The sequence below is a fragment of the Hemitrygon akajei genome, chromosome 12 (genome assembly GCF_048418815.1).
Source record: "Hemitrygon akajei chromosome 12, sHemAka1.3, whole genome shotgun sequence".
Lineage (NCBI taxonomy): Eukaryota > Metazoa > Chordata > Chondrichthyes > Myliobatiformes > Dasyatidae > Hemitrygon > Hemitrygon akajei.
Window position 1 is genome coordinate 65,570,634 of NC_133135.1, and position 20,461 is coordinate 65,591,094.

The 20,461-nt window shown below is 38.7% G+C and overlaps 1 protein-coding gene across 1 annotated transcript in view; it reads left to right on the forward strand.

Annotated features, from left to right (window-relative positions):
- The window catches only part of soat1 (sterol O-acyltransferase 1), a 57,815-nt gene extending 39,059 nt beyond the window's left edge, over nt 1-18,756 (forward strand). The window contains exons 13-16 of the mRNA XM_073063318.1: nt 284-382; nt 15,498-15,633; nt 16,855-17,000; nt 17,270-18,756. Of these exons, the coding sequence (XP_072919419.1) occupies nt 284-382; nt 15,498-15,633; nt 16,855-17,000; nt 17,270-17,326 (438 nt within the window). The 3' untranslated portion in view covers nt 17,327-18,756. The remainder of the gene's footprint in view (nt 1-283; nt 383-15,497; nt 15,634-16,854; nt 17,001-17,269) is intronic.
- Nucleotides 18,757-20,461: the final 1,705 nt, after the last annotated feature.

A 20,461-nucleotide genomic window follows, 5' to 3' on the forward strand; every position in this document is an offset into this window, starting at 1 on the left:
TTAAAGTGAGACGGTGGCTTTTGGCTCACACCCCATTTGCATTCCCCTTAACAGTTTTGGATCTTTGTGGGGAACAAAGCAATGGAAGAAATTTGAACAGAGTGAGAGCGGGCATTACTTAAGTACTTCTTTGAACCAAAGCCGACTTTGTATTATTTTAATCTCTCAAATGTAAAGATGATTTCAACTAAAAGAATCATAAAGTATGCCATAGGCAAATCAAATTATTGAATAAAGTGTTTTGGATTTTGAGCCTTATGTTGTCTTTTCCATTTCCATTCAGGACTGGTGGAATTCCACATCCTTTGCAAACTATTACCGGACCTGGAATGTAGTGGTCCATGACTGGCTGTACTATTATGCTTACAGAGACTTTCTCTGGGTAAGGAACATTTTGGTCTGCTTGACCTGTATGAAGAGTTGGTGTGCAATTGATTCACCTGCTCTAAATTAATCGGCCATTTGTGCTGCATTGTAATTTCCCCTCTGAATTCTTTACTGAAAGTCGGATTTGGTGAGTGCACTCTTGAATGTGGGAGGAGCCTGAAAGACTTGTGATCTTCTCAGTAGCATACATAGAACATGTCATTTAATGTGAAAATAGAAACCTTTTTTTTGCCAAATCCTGTTTCAGAATAGGATTTTTTTTTGGCATTTGGTGATTAAAGAACCAGTGCTTTTGATAGAAATCTGGAGCTTCATACACAGCTTTCCCTGTAGACTGGAGTTTTGACATTTAGATTACTTGTGTTTACAGCTGTTGCTGGAGCAGCCAGAGGTGCTGGTCCATAGAGGTATCATTGATTGGGTAGGATGGGTGATGGTGTCCTGCAAATGGTGTTCAGGGAGTTGGATGCAAAATTAAAGGACCTCTAGGGTTGTGTTCTCAGAATTGCTACTACGTGTTAGTGAGGCCAGAAAGCAATTAAATGTTACAGGGAAGTTCTTTGTATTTCATTAAAGAAAATAACATTATAAGTTCTAGACCACTTTTCAAATAAAAACTTGATACTTTGTAGCTATATAGCCCAAAGCATGTTTAAACAAAGATAACAAACAGGTGCCAATGATAGAACATAGAAAACCTACAGCACAATACAGGCCCTTTGGCCCACAATGCTGTGCCAAACATGTACTTAATTAGAAATTACCTAAGGTTAGCTATAGCCCTCTATTTTTCTAAGCTCCAAGTACCTGTCCAGGAGTCTCTTAAAAGACCCTATCATATCTGCCTCCACCACCATCACCAGCAGCCCATTCTACACACTCACTACTCTCTGCATACAATAACAACTTACCTCTGATATCTCCTCTGTACCTACTTCCAAGCACCTTAAAACTATGCCTTCTCGCATTAGCCATTTCAGTCCTGGGGAAAAAGCCTCTAACTATCCACAGATAAATGCCTTTCATCATCTTGTACACCTCTATCAGGTCACCTCTCATCCTCTGTCGCTCCAAGGAAAAAAGACCGAGCTCACTCAACCTGTTCTCATAAGGCATGCTCCCCAATTCAGGCAACATCCTTGTAAATCTCCCCTGCACCCTTTCTATGGCTTCCACGTCCTTCCTGGAGGCGACCAGAACTGAACACAGTACTCCAAGTGGGGTCTGACCAGGGTCCTATATAGCTGCAACATTACCTCTCGGCTCTTAAACTCAATCCTGCGATGATGAAGGCCAATGCATCATATGCCTTCTTAACCACACAGTCAACCTGCACAGCAGCTTTGAGTGTCCTATGGACTGGGACCCCAAGATTCCTCTGATCCTCCACACTGCCAAGAGTCTTACCATTAATACTATATTCTGCCATTATATTTGATCTAATAACTATATTCTTCCACCATATTTTCATGATATTGAGATGAATGAACTAAACTGATTAAAACAGAAACTGGTATAGGAGGAATCAAACTGGGTGATGGACAGCCAAGCTAAAAGGTGAGGGCATGGCAGATGTGACAGTTTATCCTTTAAGTCGTCAATCTCGCACCATGGCAAGAGTGAGCATAGCAATAAGACAAGGTGGTTATCCTGCATCAGCAAGGTCTCTCCCAAGCAGAAATTTGTGGAGTTTCAAGATGTGTTGTCCAAGTTCTTCTGAAGAAACACAAAGGGAACGGGAAAAGTTGAGGACCAGAAGTGCAGTGATCGACGATGGAAGCTGAGTTCAGAGGATGAGAAATATATCAAACTTGACATCCCTCCTAAATTGGAAGAACTCAGCACTGCTTTTGGCTTTGTCACTGGAACCCAAATATACTCCTCTGTAGTCTTGTCAGAAGTGGTCTTCATGGAAGAGTTACTGCCAAAAAGCCATTCCTCGAAAGTGGAAGCAAAACCAAGATACTCACCTACGCACAAAAACACTAGGACTAGTGGGCTGAGCAAAGGCAGCAGGTGTTCTGGGCTGAAGAGTCAGAATTGGTTGAGACAGGAAAAAGTTTGTCCCTAGAAGTGCTGGAGGCCATTACATGATGAGTGTCTGCAGCCAACACTAATGCACGGTGGAAGTTCTCTGCAGGATTGGGGCTGCATTTTTTTGCAAATGGAGTTGGTGATCTGGTCAGAATTAATGGAATCCTCAATGCTGAGAAGTACAAGCAGATTCTCATCCATTACATAATACCATCAGGGAGGCATCTGATTGGTCCCAGCTTAATCCTACAGTAGGGCAATAACCCCAAACACATGGCCAAGGTCATAAAGAACTACCTTCAGTGAAAAGAAGAACAAGGAGTTCTGCAAAAGGTGGAATGGCCTCCACAGAGGCTTGATCTCAATATCATCAAAGCTGTCTGAGATTACCTGGAGAGACAGAAGCAAGCAAGATAGCCAAAGTATGCGAAAGAACTGTGCCAAGTTCTCCAAGGTTCTTGGAACAACCAGCCAGCCAGTTTTCTTTATAGTAAAGTACTGTGCTTGGCCTTTGACATGGTGCCACATGGGAGGTTAGTCAAGAAGGTTAATTCACTTGACATTCAAGGTGAGGTAGTAAATTGGGTTAGACATTGGCTTCACAGAAGCCAGAGTGGTAGTAAATGGTTGTCTCTGATTGGAAGTCTGTGAATAGATATCAACGATCTGAATGATGTAGTAAAATGGATCAGCAAATATGTTGATGACACCAAGATTGGGGTTGTAGTAGACAGTGAGGAAGGCTGTCAAAGCTTGTAGTAGGATCTGAACCAACTGGAAAAGTGGCAGATGGAATTTAACATAGACCAATGTGAGGTGTTGCACTTCGGGACGGCCAATCAGGATAGGTCTTGCACTGTGATCAGTAGGGCACTGAGGACTGTGGTTGAACAGAAGGATCTGGGAATAGAGATCCACAATTCCTTGAAAGTAGCATCACAAGTAGCTATTGTCATAAAGGAAGTGCTTTTGCCACAGTGGCCTTCGTAAATCAAGGTACTGAGTACAAGAATTGGGATGTTATGTTGAAGTCGTATGAGATGTTGCTGAGGCCCAGTTTGAAGTGTTGTGTGCAGTTTTGGTCACCTACTTACAGAAGAGATGGCAGTAAGATTGGAAGAGTGCAGAGAAAATTTACAAGGATGTTGCCAGGACTTGAGGACCTGAGTTACAGGGAATGGTTGAAGAGGTTAGGATTTTATTCCATGGAATACGGAAGATTGGAGAGAGATTTGATAGAGATATACAAAATTGAGAGTTTATAGAAGGGGTAAATCCAAGCAGGTTTTTTTTCCACTGGGGTTGGGTGAGACTACAGCATGGGTTTGGGTGAAGGGTAAAAGGTTATAATTTTTAATGGGAACATGAGGGGGAGACTTCACTCATGGTGGTGAGAGCGTGGAATGAGCTGTCAGTCTAAGTGGTGGATTTGAACAAGTAGAGGAAGGAAGTTTGGATAAGTACATGGTTGAGAAGGGTGTGGTCCTAATGAAGGTCAGTGTGACTAGGTAGGTTAATGGTTGCCACATACTAGATGAGCCAGAAGGCCTGTTTCTGTGCTCTAGTCTTCTATGACTGGCTAATATCCATGTGGTCTGAGATATTTTGTATAGTTGCAACGTTGACTTTCCTAATCTTCAATTTATCACCCATGCCAATCAAGGCAAGCATGCCATACGCCTTTTTTATTAAACCACTTATTGATTTGCATAGCCACTGTCAGTGATCTCTGGACCCGACAAACCCACTCACTTAATTCTATTAAGGGACTTTTCATTAGCTGTAGGTTTTCTCCTTCTGTTTGACTTCCCAAAGTGCAACATCTCATACTGCCTGGATCTGCCACTTCTCTGTCCATAATCTGTAACCAATCTATATCCTGCCATGTTCTTTAATAGTTCTTTACACTGCCCACCACTGCATAAATGGCTGCTTGTCATCAACAAGCTTCCTAATTCACCCATCTGCATTTGTATCTCAAACACGTCCCAGCTTTGACCCTTACAGAATACCACTGGTCATAGACCTCCAACCTCCATAACAGCCTTTACCCCTACTGTCTTCTGTGGGTTCTGAATGAAAACTTTGTAATTCACTCTGAATCCCATGCATCGTTATCTTCTGAATAACCTACCATGAGGAACTTACCACATGCTGTACTAAAATCCAAGTAGACAATGTCTGCTGCCTTTATTAAACACCTTTATCAACTCCTCCAAAAAGAACCATTGTCCTGCAATGCACAAAGCTATGCTGGCTATCTGTAAGCAGGCCATGCCTTTCCAAATGAGCATAATTACTATTTCTCAATATCCTCTCCAATAGCTTCCCTACCACTGATGGGAGGATAGCTGGCTTATAATTTATCTGGATTGTCCCATCTTTCCCTTCTTGAACAAGGGCACAATACTGTATTTAGTATTCTCCATTCCTCGGATCTCCACTATTGCTAGTGAGGATGTAAAGATCCCTGTGAAATCCATGTCTCCTCACCTGCTGCTTTGAATATTCTGGTATAGCCAGTGAAAAAGAATCTTAACTAGGAGGTTAGAACTATTGATTACTCTTTAACTTGCATGCTGTAGCATATTAATCGAGTATATTCAAGATGCAGTGAGTTTTTTGGATTTGAAGAGCACAGGAAATATGGATTGGAGGTGGGAGGATCAGCCTGAAGGTAGTGAAAGCAGGGATTGTATGCCTTAGCCCTGTTGCTAGTTTTCCTTCCTCTTGGCCTAATTGAAACTATGAATTTCTAAATTTGTAGTTGTATCTAATGGGTGATTTACGGTACTAACAATGTACTGTATATGGCAGCGCACAGTCATGACAGACTTAATTTTCCATTCCTCACATGTGCACACAATGAAATTAAACCATTTAATCTGCCTGCTTATGCTAAAATCTATGCAATAAAGTGCAAGTCAGTTAATTGAAGTTTTATAAAATACATCTCAAAATTGTTATCCAAACCAAAGTTGTTTGGCAAATATTTATTTGCCCTTAGAATTTAAAAGCCATATTACATCAAGAAAAGGCTGATGTCAGAGATTGGGACAGGGCAAGAACTAAGATTAGGCATTTTAACATTTCTGTGTTGTATATCATAGTGAGTGATAAATGAAATGGCAAGAATTGTGGTGATCAATGAAAGCAGACACAAAGATTTAGTACTCAAATTGAGTTCAGTGTGGAGTTTTAGAACTGAACGATTATAAACAGTTTGCTTTATTATTACTCTAGTCTGAGGGGTTAATGATTTTATTTTAAACATTTGGCATGACTGTAATGATTGTTTAAAAGGCATCCTTGAATGGGTTTGAGTGTCAACAAGGAATTACAGATTCACAAGATTATTGTTTTGAGATTAACACCATGTAGAGCACCCTTTATTTCTCATCCACTGAAGTTCATACTTGCTGCTTGAAAATTAACATTCTTCCTCTTACATTTGAATGAAGGACTTAAAATACATTCAAAACAACAAGTCCAGTTTTGATACTGTAGTCTATGTAGTGTCTTAGTTCCCGCATAGAAATAGGCACTGTGGCCCAATGAGTTTACATTGATCATCAACCACTTATTTACAGTAATGTTACGTTATTCCAGTTTATCGCCACACATCCTTATCAACTCTCCCCAGATTCTACCAGACACTTACACTCTTTGTGTGTGGGGGGGTGGGGGGGGGGTGAGGGTCGTCGATGTGTAAGTGGCCAATTAATCTATCAACCTGCATGTCATTGGGATGTGAGAGAAAATCAAGTATCCACAAGAAGCACATGTGATCCATACAGACAGGATCTGAGGTCAGGATTGAATCCAGTAGTTTGGCGATGAGACCACAGCTATACTGCTGTGTCACTGCTTCACCAAGGAGAATGATATATCTTAAGCATGTTATGTCTGTGTAGGTTTCAGTAGAAGACTAGAAAATCAGGTTTTAGCATGTTTGCCTATTGTGAAATGGCAAACTGGAACTCTGTCATATTTTTTTTAACCTTCAGTAGTACCCAAAATCAGGTTTCTTCCAAACACACATGCATTCTGACACAGCTGCACATCAGCAATTCTGAGGACAAGAATGTTTTCCCTATAGTTGTACATACTGTATGGAAATAAGCATGCAATACCTGTTTCATTTTCCTTTCCTTTGTATTTTTCAGTACATTTATTTCATAGTATGCAAGCCTCTTTTCACCAAACCCTTTACAGCATGTGAGAAGAATGTTAATTAGATCTGTGTATTCATGTTTGTTGTTATTACTGCTAAGGAATGCTGTAAATTCAACACCAGTGAACTTGGTCACAAGCAGGCCATGTGTATTGAAGATTATTCTGAACTTTGAAACTGTTGTTTGAATTTTAGACATCCCTTTGGAACAGTTTGTATTTGTACAAAATGTACACTTACTGATATTCCCCATAAATGTACTACCAAAATCTATTTATCCTTGGCCTTGATTTAGTTATCTACAATAGAATTGCTGCTGGATTCTGTAATGGTCAACAGCCCTTCAACGTCCTCCCAACTACTTAGCTATTGGTATGTGTTTATTGTTGAAACAGGTACCAAGATACGCTGAAAAGCTTGCCTTGCAGACCAAATCATTACACAGTATATTCAGCTAAAGTAAGGTAAATAGATAATTGAAGCCAGGAGTTTATCTTGCCACATCAGCCAAAACTAGTGGCAACTTGATTGATAGGAGGTAGCATGAAATAGAGAAGGGTAGCCTACATGTCACTGTTAGGGTTGATGATCTGTGATGGAGCAATGACTTTGGATATCTAAGGATCTATTGATTAAAAATGCTTAATCTCTTTATGTAATATGCAGATTTTGTATTATTGCCATGCATGGTTGATAAATTTGAGAGAGGATAGCTCACATTTTGTCATAGTAGGTAGCTGTTGGCTATTTCTACAGCGGTTTGAATGTGGCACGACAGCCCAAGCGCGAGGAGATCAGCCGGTGAGGAGAGTTTGAAAGGACAGATTTATACAGTGGGCGTCAGAGTAGAGGGAGACAGTAGGAGGGCTTTGGCTCAACAGGGCATCAGTGATAACAGGTCGAGGTGACGTAGGCTATCTGTGTGGAATACAGACAGAAAGTATGTGTGTGAGGCCGGTTTTCAGGGGAGGATAGGCGGGTGATAGAGAAAGGACGCGCTCAGACTGATGGTTTGAGATGTGTCTATTTTAATGTGAGGAGTATCATGAACAAAGTGGATGAGCTTAGAGTGTGTATCAGCACTTGAAGATATGATATTGTGGCCATTACAGAGATTTGGATGGTGCAGGGGCAGGAATGGCTACTTCAAGTGCCAGGCTTTAGATGTTTCAGAAAGGACAGGGAGGGAGGCAAAAGAGGTGGGGGTGTGGCACTGTTGATCGGGGATAGTGTCACGGCTGCAGAAAAGGAGGAAGACCGAGCGATTGTTTACTGAGTCTCTGGGTGGAAGTTCGGAATAGGAAGGGGTCAATAACTCTTCTTTTATAGACCACCCAATGGTAACAGGGACATCGAGGAGCAGATAGGGAGACAGATTCTGCAAAGGTGTAATAATAACAGGGTGGTTGTACGGGAGGTTTTAATTTCCCAAATATTGATTGGCATCTCCCTAGAATGAGGGGTTTAGATGGGGTGGAGTTTGTTAGGTGTGTTCACGAGGGTTTCTTGACATAATATGTAGATAAGCCTACAAGAGGAGAGACTGTACTTGATCTGGTATTGGGAAATGAACCTGGTTAGATGTCAGATCCCTCAGTGGGAGAGCATTTTTTAGAGATAGCGATCATAATTCTGTCTCCTTTTCCCATCTCCTCATTAGAGAGGGATGGGCACAGCCAAGTTAAGGAAACGTTTAATTGGAGTAAGGGGAAATATAAGGCTATCAGGCAGGAACTTGGAAGCATAAATTGGGAACAGATGTTCTCAGGAAAATGAGCGGAAGAAATGTAGCAAATGTTCAGGGGATATTTGCATGTCATTCTGCATAGGTACGTTCCAATGAGACAGGGAAAGGATGGTAGGGTACAAGAACCATGGTGTACAAAGTCTGTTGTAAATCTAGTCCAGAGGAAAAGAAGAGCTTACGAAAGGATCGAAAAAGCTAGGTAATGATAGAGATCTAGAAGATTACCAGGCCAGCAGGATGGAGCTTAAGAAAGAAATTAGGAGAGCCAGAAGGGGCCATGAGAAGGCCTTGGTGGACAGGATTAAGGAAAACCCCAGGCATTCTACAAGTATGTGAAGAGCAAGAGGATAAGATGTGAGAGAATAGGATCAATCAAATGTGACAGTGGAAAAGTGTGTATGGAACAGGAGATAGTAGAGGTACTTAATGAATACTTTGCTTCAGTATTCACTATGGAAAAGGATCTTGGCGATTGTAGGGATGACTTGCAGCGGACTGAAAAGCTTGAGCATGTAGCTATTGAGGAGGAGGATGTGCTGGAGCTTTTAGAAACCATCAAGATGGATAAATCACCGAGACAGGACGGGATGTACCCCAGGCTACTGTGGGAAGCGAGGGAGGAGATTGCTGAGCTGGGGGTGGTCTCAAGATGGCGCTTATAGAGTGAGACTGTTTTAGGCTTAGCTCCAATCCTTTTACTTTTTTCTACCTACAAACACCCCCTAATTGACCTGTTTATACCTATTCTAAAGGGGTTCATACTTATGAAATCTTTTTCAACTGTTTGAATCATTTTCAACTTGTTAAAATGTCTAAACCACGAGAACCTAAGGAATCAAAACAGACGAAAGAACCGTTAACTTTGGAAGCAATGGCGATACTTATCGACGAGAGACTTGAAGAACTGGAGAATAAATTAACCCCAAAGCTTTCTGCGCTCGATGAAATCTCAAAGACAGTCGATGCAAAACTTCAATCACTTACACTGGATTTACAACAACAAACAAGAATTTTAGTTCTTGAAGATGCCACTCGCCAGAGAGATTGCAAAATTGAAACTCTGCAACAACAGCAAGCTTCGACTTTTCAACTGCTAGATCGTTATAAATCTAAAATCACTGATCTTGAAAATCGGTCTCGAAGACAAAATCTCCGGATACTTGGGCTTCCGGAAAATTTTGAGAACGGTGATATGACTGTATTTTTCTCTAAATTTTTAATGGACGTCTTCGGCTCAGAAGTACTGGATACCCCTCCAATATTCGACCGTGCACATCGCATTTCTCGTTTTCAACCAGCTTCAGGTACAAAACCACGACCAGTGATTCTCCGGATTCATTATCCTCATACCAAAGAACGTTTGATTCGGGCTGCCTGGAAAAAGGGTATAATCAGCTTTAAGAATTTTAAATTTCGTATTCTGGAAGACTATAGTCCTGAAGTTTTAAGGGCAAGAATGGCTTTTAAATCGGTTATGTCGGAAATTCATCAGAAAGGCTACAAACAAGCGCAGTTACTTCCAGCACAATTGAGAATTACTCTCCAAGATGGGACTCATCGGCTGTTCAAATCTCCAGCGGATGCTCAAAGATTCCTTGAAGAATAGTACTTTTTTTTACTACGAGTTGACTAATGTATTGTAATTTTACTATTTGTATTAAATTTTCTTTTTTTTAAAATTTTATTTAATTGCATTTTTAAATGATTACAAGTGTAGAAAAAAAAGTATGTGTCCCTTCCCCCCTCCCCTTAACCCCTCCCCCCTAACTTCCCTATATAAAAAAAATTAAGAAAGAAAAAAAAGAAAGAAAGAGTGCCTGGTTGTTGGAAGGTCTCCACATGCTCCATGGAGTTCTTAATAACTTTAGTATATATATTTATTTCTTTCCCCAAGTAACCATTAATTTCCTCTTCAGAGCACCTATATATTTAATCCTGTCTTTTGTAAATAAGGGCCCCAGATTTTCAAAAATGTTTCATATTTATCTCTTAAATTATAAGTAATTTTTTCTAATGGAATACAGCCATAGATTTCTTTTTTCCAACAATCTATACTTAAATATGTATCTGATTTCCAAGTAATTGCAATAGCCTTTTTGGCTACAGCCAGTGCAATTTTTATGAATTCTTTCTGATATTTATTTAGTTTGAGTTTCGGTTTTGTCCCTTCAATATCACCTAGTAAAAGTAATATTGGATTATGAGGAAGTTGTATTCCCGTAATTTGTTCCAATAAAAGTCTTAAATTTGTCCAAAAAGGTTGAATACATAGGAGATTGTTTTGAGGGAGGTATATTAATGTCATTCGATCAATTAAAGAATAAATATAAAGTATCAAATAACACTTTATTTTGTTACTTTCAATTAAGGGCTTACATAAGAGAAAAACTAGGTCAAACAATGTTATTGCCGAAATCTAAAGAAATAGAAATTTTAATTCAAAAAGGAAATATTAAAAAATTTATATCTTGTATGTATAATTTGATTCAAAAACAGGCAACTAAACAAGGAGTCCATAAGTCAAGACAAAAATGGGAAAGTGATTTGAATATTAAAATTGAAGAAACAAATTGGTCAAGACTATGTCTTGATAGTATGACAAATACAATAAATGTTTGGTTAAGATTAGTGCAATATAACTTTTTACATCAATTATATATTACACCACAAATTTTCTTTTCTTCATGTTAATAATTAGCCTATAGATTTGGATCTTTTATAATTTGATGATTTTTGTGTGATGGCTAACGGTGTATTTCTTACACACAGTAAAGGTCCGTTTTTGTTTTGGTTTATCCTGAGTTTTTTTTTATATTATTATTTTGTTAGTTTTTAAAGTAACTCATTAGGTTCTTCCTTTAAGTTCATATACATTTAAAAAATATTTTTAACGCTTAAATATTAAGGTTTTTTAAATTAAAAAAACTTTTCTAAGATGTCGTTTCTTTTTCCCAAAAGACCTTAGTGCTTGGATACGTCATATCCGTTCGGATGTGTCTGAATAAGTTTAAGGACTTTCTTTTAAAATACTAATACAATATTATCCATTTATGGGTTTTAACGTTTTAGTTTTTTTCTTTTTTTTCCTTTTAATCCTTTTGTTTTTTATATTTTATATATATATATATATATAAAACTAATTTTATAGTTTAATCTTTGTTATATTAACCCTTAAAATATGGGTGGTTTGTATCTGTTTTATTTTACTTTTTTGTTTGAGTTGCCGTCTTGAGACATGGTGGTAAAATTAGTTTTGATTGCCTGCTTGCCTCTTTTTGGCTTTTTTCCTGGGGTTTTGAGGGTGGAGGGAGGGGGACTTTTCTTTTTGCTTGCTTCACACTTAGTTTTACTTCATGGGCTGACTTGAAACTACAAAAATGGTTGCAGTGTCATGACTTCCGGTTCCTCCTTGAACTTACTTCCCTCTTCCGGATTCATGAGGTCATCTTTTGTTTAACCTTATATATTAATTGTAATAAATATTGGCAATATGGATAAGATTATTAATTTTGTTTCTTGGAATACTAATAGTTTAAATCATCCGATCAAACAGAAAAAAGTATTCAAAGTATTCCACAGAATGAATGCTAATATTATCTTTGTACAAGAGACTCATGTGAGGAAGGTGGATAGTCAACGTTTTTTTAGGTTTTGGGAAGACAACAGTATCACTCGAATTCCCAAGCCAAAGTAAGAGGCATTTCCATTTTTATAGATTCTTCAACCTTTTTTATACACTATGAAACAATTTCGGACCCAAGAGGTAGATTTTTGCTTATTACTGGTTCACTTTTTAATCAAAAAGTTGTTTTAGTTAATGTTTATGCTCCAAATACTGACTATCCTGAACTTTTTAAGTGTTTATTTACATCCTTTCCTAATTTGAATCAGTACATACTGATAATGGGTGGGAATTTTAACTGTTGCTTAAACCCTTCGATGGATAGATCTAAGCCCACCCAAGCTCTTCCGAATAAATCGGCCTCTCTTATTAATTCCTTTATGGTTGATTCCGGAATCTCCGAAATTTGGCGTTTTTTTACATCCCAATGACAAAGAATTTTCATACTTTTCCCATGTTTATCATAATTATTCAAGAATTGACTACTTCTTTATTGATCATCATTTACTTACAGATGTTATTGATTGTAAATATGATTCTATTACCATTTCTGATTATGCACCTTTGAAGCGACAGCGCTTCTCCCTATAGATGCTGCCTGGCCTGCTGTGTTCTGCCAGCATTTTATGTGTGTTGTTGTTTGAATTTCCAGCATCTACAGATTTCCTCGTGTTTGTTCTATTATCCTTAATTATTTGGATGGAGGTACGGAGTTATTGACGCTATTGTGTATATATGACATAATGCAATGGCCCATGTTGGTTAGGTTTTTTTTTCCTTTTTTGGGGGGATTTTTATTTTCTTTTTTACTCCCTTTCTCCGTAATTACTATGAGTTTGGGAGGTTATTATATATGGATTATCATCTATATGAATGTATACTTAACCTGTTAATTATGTACTTTCAAACTCTCTGTATTCATGTTTCATTTATGTTTGTTTAAAATTAATAAAAAGATTTAAAAAGAAAGAGATTGCTGAGCTACTGGCAATGATCTTTGCATCGTGAATGAAGACGGGAGAGGTTCCAGAGGATTGGAGGGTTGCGGATGTTGTTCCCTTATTCAAGAAAGGGAGTAGGGATAGCCCAGGAAATTATAGGCCAGTGAGTCTTATTTCAGCAGTTGCTAAGTTGGAGAAGGTCCTGAGAGGCAGGATTTATGAACGTTTGGAGAAGCATAATATGAGTAGGAATAGTCAGCATGGCTTTGTCAAAGGCAGGTATTGCCTTACGAGCCTGATTGAATTTTTTGAGGATGTAACTTGAACACATTGATGAAGGTAGAGCCGTAGATGCAGTATAAATGGATTTCAACAAGGTATTTGATAAGGTAGCCCATGTAAGGCTTATTGAGAAAGTAAGGAGGCATGGGATCCAAGGGGACATTGCTTTGTGGATCCAGAATTGGCTTGCCCACAGAAGGCAAAGAGTGGTTGTAGATGGTCATATTCTGCCTGGAGGTTGGTGACCAGTGGTGTGCCTCAGGAATCTGTTCTGGAACCCCTACTGTTTGTGATTTTTATAAATGACCTGGATGAGGAAGTGGAGAGATGGGTTAGTAAATTTGCTGATAACACAAAGGTTGGAGGTATTGTGAATAGTGTGGAGGGCTGTCAGAGGTTACAGTGGGACATTGATAGGATGCAAAACTGTGCTGAGAAGTGGCAGATGGAGTTCAACCCAGATAAGTGTGAAGTGGTTCATTTTGGTAGGTCAAATGTGATGGCAGAATATAGCATTAATGGTAAGACTCTTGGCACTGTGGAGCATCAGAGGGATCTTAGGGTCTGAGACCATAGGACACTCAAAGCTGCTGAGCAGGTTGACTGTGGTTAAGAAGGCATACAGTGTATTGGCCTTCATCAACCGTGGGTCTGAGTTCAACAGCCGAGAGGTAATGTTGCAGCTATATAGGACCCTGTTCATAACCCACTTGAAGTACTGTGCTTAATTCTGGTCGCCTCACTACAGGAAGGATGTGGAAACCATAGAAAGGGTGCAGAGGAGATTTACAAGGATATTGCCTGGATTGGGGAGCATGCCTTGTGAGAATAGGTTGAGTGAACTTGGCCTTTTCTCCTTGGAGCGACGGAGGAGGAGAGGTGACCTGATAAATGTACAAGATAATGAGAGGCATTGATCGTGTGGATAGTCAGAGGCTTTTTCCCCAGGGCTGAAATGGCTAGCATGAGAGGGCATAGTTTTAAGGTGTTTGGAAGAAGGTACAGAGAAGATGTCAAGGGGTAAGTTTTTTAAGCAGGGAGTGGTGAGTGTGTGGAATGGGCTGCCGGTGGCAGTGGTGGAAGTGGAAACAATAGGGTCTTTTAAGAGACTCCTGGATGGCTACACGGAGCTTAGAAAAATCGAGGACTATGTGCAAGCCTAGGTAGTTCTAGGGTAAGGACATGTTTGGCACAGCTTTGTGGGCCAAAGGGCCTGTATTGTGCTGTAGGTTTTCTACGTTTCTGTGAATGTCTGTGTACTTCATTGGTGATGCAATCTCATCAGGTATTTGTAATTCAGGTGGAGATGCACTATTTGTCATTTAATTTGGAGTGTTTGTATTTTAAATTTTTACTCTTGTATCTTTGTAATCATGTGGAGATGGTTTTAATGCTTGACTGAGATATCTGCTTGGATTTGTCAACAAAGTGTGCTGCAGAGGCTTGTGATCCTTGTGAGTCATCAAGTTTTAGTCATACCAGTACTGGGGAATCTGTCAACTTCATAGACGGTTGCAACACATGTCTGTAAATAACAGTATGTCTTCTGTAAATTTTGGTTTCTTCTTGAACAGCTTGAATGCACACACATTGGATTCCACAAACTGCAATCTCAGAATACCTCTTCCAGTGTTTAACAATTCACCTTGAATCTGCAGTAAATTCCGCAACAGTTTCATCTGAATGTTGCTTCCAGGTGCCAAAGCTGTGGTATCTGAAGGTTGGGAATGCTCTTGAACCAGTTTTACTCAGTCCGCAAATGTTTCCATTGGTTTGAGCCAGCATGGTTTTATGAACTTGTACATCCTACTGATAATGTACTTGTAATGAAATAGTATACCTTTTTTTCTACATATCTATTTTGTGGCTTGACAGAATCATGAAGAAATCCAAGTTACTAACTGTGGTCATTTTGACTGATGCAAGCTTAAAGGCTTTCTCAGTGGAATTCATCTTGGTCTGGTGAAAACATGCTGAACCACAGCTCCAGAAAAAGAATTCTATATCTCAACAAGAGTAACTTTTCCTCCTAAAAATACAATGGATAGTTCTTGTAGTTAATTATCATAATGGCATCCTTCACTTGATCCAAGTGTTGATGACTTGGATGGAGCCATGATTATGAGAGCAATAACCTTTGTCAGCTATGGGGAACAGCCTTCAAGAGTGTGGATGTGAAGGATTTATACACAGGTTTTATTGATTATCTTGGTGCCTGAAGGTTATCATTGTAGTCACTTGACCAAATTTGTAATACTCACATTTTGAAATGCCTGATTTAACACAGTTCAATCTTTTGTCTGTTTACAGTTGTTCACCCACCGGTTTAAAGCTGCAGCTATGCTGTCAGTCTTCACGGTGTCGGCTGTGGTCCATGAGTACGTGTTGGCTGTTTGCTTTGGTTTTTTCTATCCAGTGCTCTTCTGCTTGTTCATGTGCTTTGGAAGTAAGTACGTTTTAATTTTCAGCTTTCGCTTCAGTAAGTGTTCATCTTTGTCAATTGTACCACGTCATTGCAAGAACTTGCATTTCTCACAAGTTCCTCTTCCTCTATTCCCCACTGCACCCTCCCCCCCCCCCCCACCGTCACCCATCACCATAATTGAACTTCCCAAGGTTCAGAATTATCATCAAAAAATTATCTGTTGGTTCATCCAGAAGTAATTGTTGCACCATTACCAGAGCTACTTTAAGGTCAGATACTTCAAATGACCAGCAAAAGTTTCATAGCAGAGTTCCACGCTGGAATGTGCATTAATTCCATTGACTCACTCAGCTATAAAAAAACCTTTGCTTTCTTAATTCACAGAATGTGGAAATGTTGAACAAAGGAATCCACTCAGACTGTGCCCGCTGACCTTTGAATGCCTTATCTGTTCATTTGGCATGCCTGCTTATCTGACTATGTACTAGCTTCACAGTAGGTTAAAGAGGATTGTGAGTAGCACATAGTGCTGGAGGAACTCAGCAGGCCAGGCAGCACTTATGGAGGGGAACGGTCAAATTTTTGGGCCAAGATGCTTCAGGACTGGAAAAGAAGAGGAATGGAAGGCAGAGTAAGGCATGGAGAGAAGTACAAGCTGGAAGTTGATAGATAAGACCAGGAGAGGAGGAAGGTTGTTGAGGAGGGGAATGATGTGAGAAGCTGGGATGTGATGGATGGAAAAGGTAAACAGTTGAAGATGTAATCTGGTAGCAGAGGACAGTGGACCATGGAATAAAGGGAAAGAAGTGGGAAACCAGAGGGAGGTGATGGACAAGTCGTGAGGGTGGGCAGGAGAAAAGGGATGAGAGCCGCTAGAACGGGAAAGGGGAGGGATAAAAGTAAAGAAGTGTCTATTATAGGTAAGAGAGGTCTATATTCATGTCATCAGGTTAGAGACTACCCAGATGGAATAAGGTCTTGCCCCTCCAATCTGATGATTTTGAAGTTGCCTATCATTTTAAATGTTTTGTTGCTAATGATAGTGAATTATTTTTGAACCTGTAACCCTTCAATTTAAAAATTATTTCACTTTGCTCATTCATTTTCTTGTGATGTGCTCTTCAATCTTTTAAAAGGTTGTTTTATTTGCTATTCAGGTAGCTACCAGCTTGTTTTGTAAAATCAGTAACTCATTGTTTCAATTAACTCTAAATGATTAACTTGTAAACATTTGTTCTGTAGTGGCTTTCAATTTCGTCCTGCATGACCGTCGGAAAGGGCCTGTTTGGAACGTGGTGATGTGGACTTCGCTGTTCCTGGGTCAGGGCATGTTGGTGTGTCTATATTCTCAGGAGTGGTATGCCCAGCAGCACTGTCCTCTTACTAATGTAAGTCCATATGTGGAAATAAACATCGAGTTTATTCTGAGAATAATCATGATTTTGAGTTGAGCGGTGGATTCCAATAAGCTGCCTTTCATTTGACTGGATCTTTGTCTGTAGAGGAAATGATTATACATATCTCACAATTAAATTTTGCCAATAGAATGCTTATACTAAATGAGCAATGCCATCACAGTCTTGGTGTCTTTTACTTGTTTCATTTGTTGAGATTTTGTTAACATGAGATCATTTGAAAATATTTTTTTCCTCCCCAGCCATCCTTCTTGGATTTGTTGAAACCCCGGTCTTGGACCTGCCGCTTAAAATCGTAATGGAAAGAAGCTACTGTCCTTGAATCTACAGAAAACTGGGAACATTTCTTCGGATTGTGGCAGCACTTTTCATAAACCAAATGAATGTTTTTCTTTCACCAGATAGTGCCTGCTTCTTGTTCTGTCTTGGGTTCTGGTCATAAAGTTGGATATTTTTCTGAAATATTAATCACAGGACAAATACCAATTTAGTGCTATACATACTGTATTAAGTATCAGACTTCTCTGTTTGGAGGTGGGAGGAATGCCAAAAACAAAACACTGAAGAGTGACATAAAGGTTTTTAAAATTGCTTCTCCTTCCCTTCACATTGCCCCCACCAGCCATACAAAATGAAGATAAAGTTGAACTTGAAGGTTTACGTGTTACGAGCAAAGATACATGCATAAATAAGTGTAGAGGTTGTGTGTCATTTTACAGTTCAATACTACAGTGCAGCTTGAAGATTAAATGTTGTTTAGCACTGTAATGCATTTTGTGCCACAAAGATGACAGCCAGATTTGAGGCCAGCATTCCTATTGATACGTTTCATACCTTGATTAGCAGCTCACATGGAGAGAAGCTGCCAATGTTTTGAGCCAGTGACTTTGCTGAGTATTTCCAGCAAATTCTACTTTTGTTTAAAAGTATACTCCTCAGACCTCCTGAACAAATGTTTCTCCACCTTACCCTTTTGTGTCATATCCAATTAAACTTTTCTCAATGCATTCCAATCAGGAAGCTGGGAATGAAAGTGGGACCTTTATCGTCTCGGTTATACATATTTGCTTACTATGCTAGATTCACTTTGATAGATTTCAAATACAAATGGATGGAAAACAGGATGTACTGTAGGTGTTGGTGAATAATTTCACTATTGACTAAGCAAAGTATTTATTTTAAAATGGGAATGATTGTAAATAAACTTTGAGTATTCTTCTCATGATGTCTCTAGCAGCAATTGGCTGTATGCTCTGTTTCTGCACTCATGGGTTTTCACCCTAGGACAGTAATTGTTGAACTTATTAATATGAAGGAAAATATTGTCAACAGCAGAATTAATTTTGACAAAATGTATTCTGTCTTAAATTTGTGTATTTAAAGTTCCAAAATCCTGTCTGCTTGTTCAGTTGTGTCAAATTGTCTGCACTTACCCAATAGAACAAAGGTAGCCTGAATCTAGTGTAGTAAGTTAGTTGTTAGAAGAAGTTAAGATCTTGGTATATTACGCATTAAGTTTTGGTTATGAATCCAGAAATTGAACCGAAAAACCTGCTATTAAGCCGGATCAAGAAAGTACTTCATTTGAGTTGAGAGCTAAGAGATAATGGTGGCTGTTTATTATAAGAAGCATTTTTGTATGCATTTTATTGTACTTTTTCTGTACTTTGTTCTGTTAATTGAATTCTTGGATTGGAAGCATAATAAATTGAACTCCCTAATCTTTTCACTCTTCTGTAAAGAGTGTTTCATAAGCCAACATTACCATTACTTAGCACCAAACAATATATAGCCCTGAAAATGATTTGGATTTTGAGGCCTTTCCTCTTAACATTTTACTAGCTTATCCAAGTGATTGCTAATGTAAATGGAATTCCCTCATCCTATCTTGGGAAATAACCCTTGAACACTGCCTCTGTTAGTAAAATGTTATGGGTTTTTTCCCCAAATATGGAACTAAATGGGATGTAGTTGCACTGCAGTATTTTTTATTATCTTGTTCAATTAGATGCCAGACCAAGCTGTCCTTACCACTATTATGGAAAAATCCTTAACTGAGATCCAAAATTAGCAAAGGTGTCCATCAGGCTAAAGATTTCCACAGGGGTGGGGGTAGGAATGCAAGCAACTATTTAATTATTATTACTGGTGGATTTGCACAAACATTCTGCACTGGAAAATAATCCTGTGCCAAAATGTTTTCTTCTTGTGTATCCTTGAATTGATCTTGAATTTGACCTTCATCTTAAATTTGTTTGCCAGTACTATAATCCCTCATCCTGCCTCTAGGTCAAATGATCTTTGTTTAGTGCTGTGAGATTTATAACCTATTCTTTCAGAGTGCTCAGATTTTTAATTGTCATTGGGATATTGAATGGTTTCGGGACTGGTACCTGGAACTGATACTGCTTCAAGTGAAGTATTCATTCTGAAAACATGGAATTTCTTTTTCAGGTTGAAGTCAATGTAGTGTGCAGGGTGTTACTTGTCCAAAATTATGATTGTGCACCATGTTTTAAACATCTACTGAGAATTTAATACGAGGACATATTTGATATCTTTTGTCAAGGAAACTATTTGTACCAAGGCCAAATTTGGGCACAGCAGCCAGCAACATTTTTCAAACTGATAATTGTTTACTATTTTTTAAATCCAGGATCCAATTCTAGCCCCTAGAAATTAACCCGTTTCAAAAGCACTCATAAAATCTTTTTCAAAATACTTGTTTCAAAATCTTGCAATTAACGTATCATCATACAACTTTAGTGAAAACTGTTTTAAAGTTCAGTAATCTAGATGAGGACAATATTCAGAAAAGCAGTACATGCTCCCAGAGGTTCAAAAGTGCAGATTAGAAATTATCATATTCCATCACTGTTTATCCAGATGTGTATTTAAAATGGGTGCAGAGTATTTTTGGAGCGTCCATTAGATGAATTGGAAATGTCAGAGTAAAGCCCCTTTTGAAGTATTTGGTTAAAATGTAAATACAACTCATAGACATGAACCACCAAAGTTAATTTAAGTTACCTTGGTGCTTTGCATCTGCAAATATCACCATTTTTTTGAAGAGAATTTGGCACAATTCTGGTGGAGAATAGGTTTTGTGCACTGTGATTACAATATCCTAATCTGATTAACTATTTCAAATGTTGAGTTTTTTTTCTTTACTGATATAGTATAATAAACATTTAAAATAGGCCACAGTTTTCTGTGTTGCACCATAAATTATGTAATTGTTGCAGACTGCTTTGAAGGGCCTTCACTCTGATATTTTGGCAAGTTTATTGTGTGTGTATAATATATATGTATAAAAGTACACATGAATAATTCCAAATACCACATTGCAAAAAAAATTTGTATCCTGCAACAGCATTCTTTAATTATTAACATGTTCATTAGTTCACATACCTCTGTCACCTGACCTATTTCAT